At 55.4% G+C, this 10,477-nt stretch overlaps 1 protein-coding gene across 1 annotated transcript in view; it reads right to left on the reverse strand.

Annotated features, from left to right (window-relative positions):
• Positions 1-9,899, reverse strand: part of HS3ST4 (heparan sulfate-glucosamine 3-sulfotransferase 4) — a 57,705-nt gene extending 47,806 nt beyond the window's left edge. The window contains exon 1 of the mRNA XM_061349082.1: positions 8,997-9,899. Coding sequence (XP_061205066.1) covers positions 8,997-9,649 — 653 coding nt within the window. The 5' untranslated portion in view covers positions 9,650-9,899. The remainder of the gene's footprint in view (positions 1-8,996) is intronic.
• Positions 9,900-10,477: the final 578 nt, after the last annotated feature.

The raw sequence follows: 10,477 nt of genomic DNA on the forward strand, positions 1-10,477 counted from the left end.
TACTTGACCTCATTTGTGTCTTAATTTCACTCATGGATCACGAACTGGAACAGGGTCCGACACTGGGGTTTTCTCCTAATCGGACCCTGACAGCTCCCCAGGGACACATGTATATGGTCACACCAGCAATCACAGCAGATGCCTGGCTAGCTTGGATCGCTCTCTTTTGGCCAGACGGTTAATCTATCTTGGGTAGCTGTTAGTGAAGACTGGCAAGCAAGAATGCTTGCCAAGAGCTCCTCTCCACTGCCACACAAGTTTAACCCACTCCTGTCCCTGGCACAAGTCACATCCAGCCCCAACCACCACACTTACATCTCCCTCCACACCAGATATCACACCTCCCCATCACCCCATCCAGCTCCTCTGGAGCCTCTTGAGCTCTGGGCTGCAGCTATTTGCCTTCCTGGATGATTTTAGCAGCTCAGGTAAAAGAGGCAGAGCCTGTTCCTGGGGTACCTCTGTCACTCCCATACCACCTCGTGCTGTCCGCTGGCACCATGGAGCAGCAGGGGTGGTGGTTGGTGGTTTGGGATTAACACAGTTCCAATAAACAGCCCAGAAATGAGATCAGAGGTGAGAGTGCTGACAGTGCAGGTGAGCAGCAGTGGGATCAGTGCTGGTGCTCCCCAGGGGACAGACCAAGCAGGGATGGACTGAAGGTCAGTTAGAGCCCTCCAGCAGCAAGGGCTCCAGCATCCATGGGCTGCCACCAGGATTTCACAGTTCAGCGCTCTGGATGCGATAAACAGGACTGGAGCCCAGTAATACCCAGTTAATGACCTGCCCAAGGGGTGCAGCTCCTCACACCCACAGATGAGCAAGGAAAACCTTTGGGAGCCATGGGGACTGGGGGGTTGGACAACCAGGGAGCCCCAAAGCCTCTGTGGCTGGTGCCCCCTCGCAGTTGGCTTTGCACAGGTTGGGTGGCTTTGTCTGTGCCCTGGCTGGGCCATAGCAGCTTGTGCTGGCAGCAGAATCCAAATGTGAATTGAGCACAGCCCTGACGCTGACGCTGGCTTTCCATGAGCGCACTCACTGCTCAGCTTAATGATATCAATGTCCATCAAGAACAAATACAGAAAGGGCAGAGCTGAGGCTGAAATAAAGTTATTTGCAGATGCATATGAAGACTAATAGAAAGTATATTATATTACTGTGCCCATCTCAATGCAAGATGAAAGGAAATATGCTCTAAAACAAAGGAGAGCTGCAAATTCAGGCTCCCAGAGCAAGGTTGCTTGTTCAGATCCAAAATGATTACCTGCTACTAAAGGAGGGGGCCACGTCCTCTCCAGCCTGGCACTGGAGGGAATGGAAATCAGATTTTGGCTTGAAATGTGTTACAGCAATCTCAGTAATACAAAATAAAGTCTGGCAGCTGGAGTTATTTTTACCCAAAGCCAGTTCTGTTTAGTAGGTCTGCGCCTATAACTGATGTTCCTTTGCTGTTCTATTTCCATTCCCCGGTCCTGCTGCCTCAGTTTCCCCAAGGCACTGACAAGATTGGAGCAGACAATCCCAGGTACATTTGGGGAGGACCCTGCATTATTTAGCTGTAAAAATCAGTTGTGAATTTTGCATCCACCCTCAGCATTTGGCCTGTTTATGTTGCCAAATAAATTCTTTAAAGAAGTACTGTACTTCACAGGAGAGCTTGTCAAGGTAAATACCTTCATTTACATAAAATGTGACTAGCAATTGAAATGTTAAAGCCATAAAGAGCAAGTTTATGATCCATCCTTGATGTTTGGATGTATAATATGACAACGGGGAAAATTGTGTGCCTTGCAACATTTACTAAATTGGTGTGTTGACTCTGGGGATGCAAATGGGAGATCTGAAAAAACACGTTGGAGGGGTTTTGAGGTTGGTTTGGTTTATTTTTTCTTCCTTTTTTTTTTTTTTCCCCATAAATCTGAATCCTTTCCACATCTTTCAAACAACTGGCTTTTAAACACCCTCCTTCGGCTTGGAAACAGCAGCTGCCTGAATGAGCAAACAGAGGGCCAGGCAGGGACTGTGTGGGAAGGAGGTCCCTGGCACAGAACCACAGTGTCTTGGGTTGGAAGGGACCTCAAAGCTCCTCCAGCTCCAACCCCTGCCACGGGCAGGGACCCCTTCCACTGGAGCAGCTTGCTCCAAGCCCCTGTGTCCAACCTGGCCTTGAACACATGGGGCTCTGAGGGATGCTCACCTCTGGTTGGAAGGGACAGGACTCTGGATGCACCGGTATCCCCTGAAGCAGCTCAAAGCCGTGTTACCTGTGCAGCAGAGGTATGAGAAGCTGCTCCCACAGGGATGCCTGTGCCTTTGCTCAATCACAGCAAGAAATCACCGCTTAGAAAACACTCCTATAACTTAGGATTTTCTTTTTAACTTTTTAAAAGGGAGGAACACCGATCTAAACCACCTCAAACCCTAAGTGTTAGTTTAAAAAGTGAATAAACAGGATAAAATGGACTGCTGCCTACACACATACCACAGTGAAATGATAATATCCACACTTAATGCTCTGGAAAGCCTGGCAGTTCATGTTCCTCACCGGAGCCCAGTACAAACAGGCAGCCATCCATTCATACTCGTACCCTTCGCAATTCATTGAAACCACTTGGAGCAAAAATCATCTGAAAGAAATTACCTGTGTGTATTGCACCCTGAGCAGTGAGAAATGCCCCACATGAGCCTCTCCAGCCCCCAAAGCAATGAAATTTCTGATGAAGTGCATGATAGAAAGAGTCAAGGAAAAGAAGTCCCCATGACAACAAGAGGCAAGAGAAAGCCATGAAAAGCAAAAGGCTCTGACCTCTCTCGATACACAGTGTCACCAATTTGTACTGGAATTTTCACTCTGGAAACCCAAAGCCGGTGTCCATAACTTCCTTTGAGAACCTGTTGCACCTCCTCTGCTAGCCTGGGCTTTGAGCAGAGCGGAACGAGCCTCACTAGGTTAGGAACCAAGCAGGGTCAGGCTCGTCAGTTAAACCCACGAACACAACCAACTGACTCTTTCCCTTCCTCTTTGCCAAGGGGGCTGGTTTTCCTCAGGCCTATTTCGGGATTTCTGTAGTATCTACATGCTTGAGGGATGCTGCACTCACACACGGAGCGAAGCTCACAAACTGTAACACTACAAATAACACTTAAGCCATTAATAGCAAAGCACTGCAGTGTCTGTTCAGTGGATTATTGAGGAAAATCTCACAGAAAACATTCTTGAAAACACAGTCCAACAATTGGAGCATTTCAAGCCTTATGGCAGCTCCCTGCATGCTCCACGGATGCTCTGAGAGCATCTCTGCATCCCTTGGCTGGTTTTCTGAGCCCTGGGTTCACAACCCTGTTGATGAGAGCAGGGCAGTACCCAGGGGCTGCGGTGGTGGGACATAGCCATGGGGTCCCCCACCCGCGCTGCCTCCCCCCACACTACACACTCAGCTGCAAGTGGTTTACACAGCAGTGGAAGCAGTGAGCAGCCCTGCATGCGCTCTGGCCCCTTGCACTTCTCACTCCCTTTGCAAGAAGAGCAGGCACAGCATGGAGGGGCTGCGGGTGCTGCGAGGAGCTGCCATTCCCATGGCTACAGTCAAGTAGCCTGTGGGTAACCATCATCAGGTGAAAAAACACTGCAAACAGGCCTGAATCACTCCCTGCGGCAGCCCATCCATCCATCCATCCCCTGAGCTGAAACCCAGCAGAAGGGCTGGGAGAAGTCTGCTGCCCATCAGGGAGCAGGGGGGCTCCGCCAGCCCAGCACACAGGGCCAGGAAGGCCCCAGCTCTGGCACTCGGTGAATTCACTCCTTTAGCTCTGGATGTGGAATAAAATCCATGCCTGATGCTGGACTGACCTCTCTTCAGCCCCCAGATGGGTAGGACACAGAGTGCTCAGGCAAGACCTTGGCCCCTGCCACAGCCTCCAGCCTGCACCCTGCCAGCCCCAACCCTGCACCAGCCTCACTGGGAGCCAGACCTCAGCACCAGTGGGAGGCCAGTGCTGTAGGTGTGTGTGTGTGCGCTTCCAAGTCATGGAGGACTTGGGCTAGGAAAACCAGCACGCACGTAGGATCTAACCCAGACTTAAAGGTTTAGGACAGGCACAAGGGGACAAGGTATTGAAAGAGCTGTGACATGGAAATGCTTGTACAGTCTTCAACCCAGATTAATCCTGATGCATCGGATCCAGAGGAGAGAGGGCAGCTGAGTCACTCCATTTCAGCAAAAGCCAACTCACAGCAGGCCCCAGGAAAAAAAATCAATACACTTTCCCTAAGTTACCAGAGTGCAGAGGGCACTGTACACTGGGAAGGACTTTTGCAGAGAAATACAGCAGTTTCCAGCCTTCGGCAGTGGTGCCACTCATTAGCAGCAAGCCCCGATCTATCCATCCACTGCAGGTGTTCTGTAGTGCCCATCAGCACAGCCTCACAGCATGATGGAAGGGGTTTGATTTTCTGAATACCCCAAGCAGATCAGAGCCACAGGCACTACCCAGCCACACAATTACTGCTCACAGCGAGGGTCACAACGAGTGGGACCGCAGCTGAAACGGCCCCAGGCTATTGCTGTCCAACAGCTGTTAAGGGATGCTGCAGGGGGGTCTCATCACACTCCTCAGACACAGCAATAGCCGTGAGTGAGGAGGATCAGCCTCGGTGCGCAGGGACAGCCCCACCGCGCACCCCCAGGGCAGTGCAGGAGCTGAGCCCATCGCAGCAGTGTGTGACAGACGCTTCCCAACCAGGCAATAGTGCCCACAGGGATACAAGTGTGAGCGCTGGCTCCGCAGCCACAGCTGCTCCTTGGAACCGCTGGCTCGAGAGCACGTGTTTGCTACCAGAAGAGCTCCCTGTCACGGTGTTATCCATGATCTGTATGAGGGCAGCAGCTCACAGCACAGCGCACAGGCCTGACGGTTAGTGAGCGCTCCAAAAAACCCAGACAGGCGGCAAAAATAGCGTTAGACATGCAAACCACTTCATTGCCTGCCATAGTGACTGCTCCTGCAGCGCCTGCTCCACGCAGAAAGCTCTGCCCCTGCGTAAGTGCTCAACACACGGAGGCCTAGGGCAGAGCAAGAGGAACGTGGTCTCATTACAGACATTGCTGCAGCTTCCCTGCGAAGGCTCCACCGACAGGGAAACAGGGAGTAAAGCCGTGTGCAGGTACACGTAGAACTGAACTCCCGGTTATTTGGAATAATCCTCAAATCAGCGAGCTTCAGAGCTCCACAGTTTAAGCCCACCACTATCAGGTGCTCTCCTTGCATTGTGGGGATTATGTTTTTGTTAAAACCGCAAATTTGTTTTCAAAATACTGTTACAAATCTCCAGTTTTCTGCTAACCACAGGGTGGCAAAAAACCCTTGAAGGTGTGGGCAGCACTGAACCACCACAGGGTGCTGAGCCCGTGGGTGGGAGCAGTGGACTTGGAGCATTGAGCTATTCTACTCTGCTCAGAGAGCTCTGAGATGCCGAAGCCTGAGGTCTGAAGCTCCGACCACTTTTCATATTCACAGAGATAAACTGAACTCCTTCTGTGCTCAAAGGCCTCCAGGTGCCCCCATCATTCTGCTCGGAAAGGCTCTCAATTCATTTCCAACTGCAGGACAGCTTGGGGCAGAGTTCACAGCATGGGACAGGCCCACTGAGGCATGAGCATCACCCTGGAGAGAGCATACCCCTGTGCAAAAGGCTCTGGTCCCAGCCCTGCTGCATGTGAGGGTCACCTGTGGTAGGTGGGCACCGAGAGCTGCCCTGGGCACAAGAGGGAGCAGGAGGATGCTCAAGGCACTGCCTGGAAATCAGCAGCAGCTCCTGCAGGGAAGGACAGTGTGTCCCATGGTTTAGAAGGAACCAGCAGGTGAAAGAGCAGCCAACAGCTTCCAAAGGCAAGGCAGTGCCGGCCCCTGGCCACAACCTTCATCCACAGTGGGACCACATCCTGGCACAGTGAAAGGGATGAAGTCAGCAAAGTTCATCATCAAAGATAATATTTACTGCGAGGTAGCCGCATCCCCAACTTGAGAGAGCGATGAAGCTATGCCAGTAACACACCAGAGAGAAGCATTGCCAGTCTGCTAACAGAAGGAAAGGTTAAAAGTCACTTCCCACTCAGCCTTTAGCATGCTGCTTAACAGCAGTCAGCTTACATTCTGCATTAAATAGGCACGCTAGGAAATTTATCAACAAGAGTTAATGTACACGGGGGTATTAAGTGCAGTTTAAGGAAAGCGGCATCATTGCACTTGTCCTTCAGACAGCCCAACACCAGGATGTGCAGAATCACAAATTACAATTACACAAATGATTCTGGCAGCACAACACCAACCAACTGAAACAAGCCTTCGACCCACTGTGCATAAATACACGTGCAGGAAGACCTCGGGTAGCTAATTCCCACATAAACCCTGACTGCAGAGCCAGAGCACAGCTCTCCCTAAAGGATACTGGGAAAGCAGCACAGGCTGTGGGGAGCTGGCACTGGGGCTCTGCTTGCACCACAACTTCAGCCTCTGACTGCTGTCCCCACACAGACCCAGGCACTGGGCTCCTAGCTGACTGTCCCAAGACAGCAAACCCGCAGCACACAGCATGGGACACATGAGAGGACATGGTAGTGTTTGGGTGCTGTCTGTGTTTTACAGTCAGAGAAACCGAGCTGGGAAAGCTGCTTCTCTTCCCTAGAGCCCTGCCGGAGCAGAAGACATCCTCAGGACTGAATGACAAAACGAGGCACTCCAAGGGCCTGCTCTTCCCTTATTTCACTACGTAAGGGAAAACCTGACAGCATTAAAAGCTAACAGTTTATAAGGCGTGCAGAGAAGTGTTATATGCAAAACATAAACAAGTGGTAGAGGTGGCTGTAAGGAGATGCTGGTATAAACACGTCAAGAGCTGCTTCTCTGCTTCTTTAGAAAATTGGTGTTTTTGTGGCTAGGAAACATCTCCAGTTACCAATCCTGGGCTGCAGCTGGAAGCAGCCACCTTGGGTGAGCTCAATCAGGTGAGATCCAGAGGTGCAGGAAGGAAGAGCTGCCAGTGGGGATGGCCACCTTCCCCCTCCATTGTCTATGTACAGCACCAAGGGCACTCACCTCCTGTGCCAGGGCAACAGCCCGGTCCCGGTGTGGCTCTGGGGGAAACCTGTGGCTCACCGAGGTGCAGGCACCAGTGCAGGGTGCCCTGGTGTCCTGTCCCGCGGGGCGAGGCTGGCAGCCGTGTGCAAGGAGAGAGGAAAACACTGCTGGGGCTGGGCAGGTGTGGAGGTGGCTTCAGGTGAAGCAACCGGGACACGTCCTCAAGCCACAACAGCGGATACACAGCAGCGTAATCTGTCATACAGCCTATACAGCCAATATACACAGCCAGAGAATCCACCCCAGCCTCCTGTGCCCTGGGTCCTCACAGACCAGCCCTGACCCAGCCCCTCCACCAGCACAGCACAGCGCCCGTGCTGGAAATGAGCCGAACAAACCCCAGAGCTGCTGCTGCAGGGAGGACAGATTTCACAATACATCTGCGAAGGAAAACCTGTGTGTGCCTTTCACTCCACGAGAGGAGTTACACCCACTCCCCAGCCCTTTCCTTGTAGCATGACTTAGAAGATGAAAAGGCAGCTGCTTGCCATACTCAGTGCTTGATCTTCTGCCTATTTTGAATAAACCCAAACCTTTTTATATGCCACTTTCTAGCCTGTTCCAGCAAGTTTCTACACTTATTTTTCAAGGCAAACCTTTCCTGCAAGAAAATTCAGTGAAATAAGATACTGTGTCTGAAATGATGCATATAAAAACAAGCAGCACAGTCAGTCCTTGATTCCTTCCCCATGCTGGTACAGCACACTGAGCACACTCCTGGAGACAAGCACCATCCCAGGGCTGATGTCTATGTTGAAATCCCCCCCAAAAAATCCCTCAGCATTTCAACACAGCCAAGCAGATGCTGGAGCAAGTAAGTGTTATGAAGACTTTGCTTCCACAGCTGCCACAGAAAATTGCCTGGAGTTCCTCACATTTAAATGCCATTGACATGAAGACTGTGTAGTCTATTTGATAAAGAGTGACCAGATAATTCAAGCAGTAACTAACTTGCTGCCTCTATTTATTTTCCCTTCATTTCAGAGCAAATACCATGCTAAGTGCAGCAAAAAGGACTTCGCCAGCCGAGCCATGTACTGTTTCTTACAAAGAAACTAGTATGGGTTGCTTTTAACCGTAAACTGCTGGTAAGTTGCAGGTTCCACGGATGCCCTGCGTTTTTAAAAGCCAGAGAGAAAGCCCGAGCCCTCAGAGTTCATTGATTTGCTAAACCTGCCAAGGCACTTAACACTTCATTACTGCAGCCCGCTGTTTTCTAACAATCGGGGCTTTTAGCAGAAGATTCCCTTAAAACATTGCCCAGCGTCAGACAAGAACACGTAGAGGCTTCTTCCCGGGTAATATCAGATCTTGTCAACGGAAAAAAAACTTTCTGACGCGGAACTTGTTGAATAAAAGAGTAAATCTTATTTGTGAAGCGAGTCCTGCAGCTTCTATGGAGGCAGGCGTCCTCCTGCGCTCGGAGCCCCGACCATCCATCACCGAGCCACTCGCGATCTTGCTTATTTCAGTAATTATTAATCACTGACCCATTTAGACGCGGTTTACACCAAGCGCAGCGGCACTGCCAGGGTCTGCCCGAGCTCTCCGGGCACGGCACTTAGAGGAGGATGTTCCGCACATTTTCTGCCCTCCCATGAGAACGCCGCATTCCAAATCACCACCGCGCCCAGGCGAGGGATCCACGCGAGAGCCCGGCCTGCCCCGGCTCCGCTCCCACCGCGTCCCCGCGGACCCACGCACCGGTCCCGGGCCCCACCGCGCCGTGGCCCGGGCCCCATCTCCAGCCACCCACCGGGGCCAGCCTGGGGGAGTCCCGGGCATCCCCCGAGCACTGCACTCCCGGGACCGCCTGCGCACGGGCACCCCGCGCGGCCCCGCAGCTCCCGCGCCCTCACCTGTACCACTCCAGCCCCTTCTCGTAGTTCCTGTCGAAGAAGTGGGGCTCGGTGCCCACAGCGCGCACGTCGGGGTGCGCCCGGATGGCCTCCAGCAGCGCCCGCGTCCCCCCCTTCTTCACTCCGATGATGAGAGCTTGCGGCAGCCTCTTCTCCCCGTAGTCCGGCGTGGTGCTGCTGCTGCTGCCGCCGCCGCCGCGGCTCCCCGGGCTGCCAGCCCGGCTCAGCTCCTCGTCCGTGGTGCTCGACTCCTGCGGGTCCCTCTCGAAGGCTCCGCTCTGCGCCGTGATCACCTCCCCGGGGGCCAGCGGCGTCCGCGGCCAGGCCCCCGCCGCCCGTTCCTGGCTGCTGTTGCCGGCCCGCGCCGGGGCCGCCGAGGGGTCGGGAGCGACGGAGCCTCCCAGGAAGCCGGCGGAGGAGCGCGGGGGCCCGGGGAGAGGCGTGCCAGGGAGCGCGGCCGGGGACCGCGGGGTGGCCGTGCCAGGGAGCGCGGCGGGGGAGCGCAGAGCGCCCGGTCCGGTGCCCCCCATGAGGCTGTAGCACAGGTAGGTGAGGCAGAGGGAGAGGCTGCACATGCAGAGGAGCTTCCGCGCCGGGGGCACCTTAGAGCCGCGCCCGCCCGGCACCCCCAGCTGGGCGGCGGGGGGGGCCATGGCTGCTCCCCGCTCCTCGCCCCGGGCACCGGGCGCACATGGTGTCAGCCGCCGCCCGGCCGCCCCCGCCGCATGGGGCGCCGCTGCCCTCCCGCCCCGCCGCCGCCGCCGCCGGTGGGGAGGGGGAGCCCCGCATGGCACGGTCGCCGCCGGCCCCCGCCGGGCACCGGGGCGGCCTGGGCTCAGCGCGGCTGCGCTCCGGTGCCGCCGGCTCCGCACCGCTCCCGCCCGAGTTCCTGCTGCTAAACTTTGTGCCGGGTGGGAGGCGGGAGCGCGCTCCCGGCGCGGGGAGAGGAGGAAGAGGAGGGAGGGAGGAAGGGGAGGGGAGGGCAGGACCCGCCCCCGCCGCCGCCGAGAGCGCGGGGAGCGCGCTGGGGCCGCCGAGCGCCGCTGCCGATCGACACCGCGGACAGCGCCCGTTCAGCACCGCTGACAGCAGCGGGGAGGGCCGGGAGCGCGGGGCCCCGCGGGCGGCACCGGGCAGGGCAGGGCAACCCCCGGGCGCCGCAGCCCCGCTGCTCCCCGGTTCTCCGGGACAGAGCCAGCGCCCCACAGACCCAGCCGCGGGGCCACGTCCTCCCCTGCCAGCGCTCCCGGCCGCAGGGAGGGTGCGGGCCAGGGCGGGAGGCAGCGCCCCGTGGCCTCCACCAGCTCTGCTCCGGTCCCTCAGCAGAAACCACCGGGCTACAGCTCCTTGGCCCCTTGTCCTGCCCTGCTCCCCTCTGCTTCCCCGCAGTGCATTCTGTATCGCCACCCTCCTCGCCCACTGCCTCCTGCCCATGGCTCCTGCGGAAATCCTCCAGCTCCCCCAGAGCAGCGTCCAGACAA

This window comes from Neopsephotus bourkii, unplaced genomic scaffold (assembly GCF_033783945.1).
Source record: "Neopsephotus bourkii isolate Nb327-2 ecotype Australia unplaced genomic scaffold, CSIRO-AGI_Nbou_v1 NB_384, whole genome shotgun sequence".
Classification (NCBI taxonomy): Eukaryota; Metazoa; Chordata; class Aves; order Psittaciformes; family Psittacidae; genus Neopsephotus; species Neopsephotus bourkii.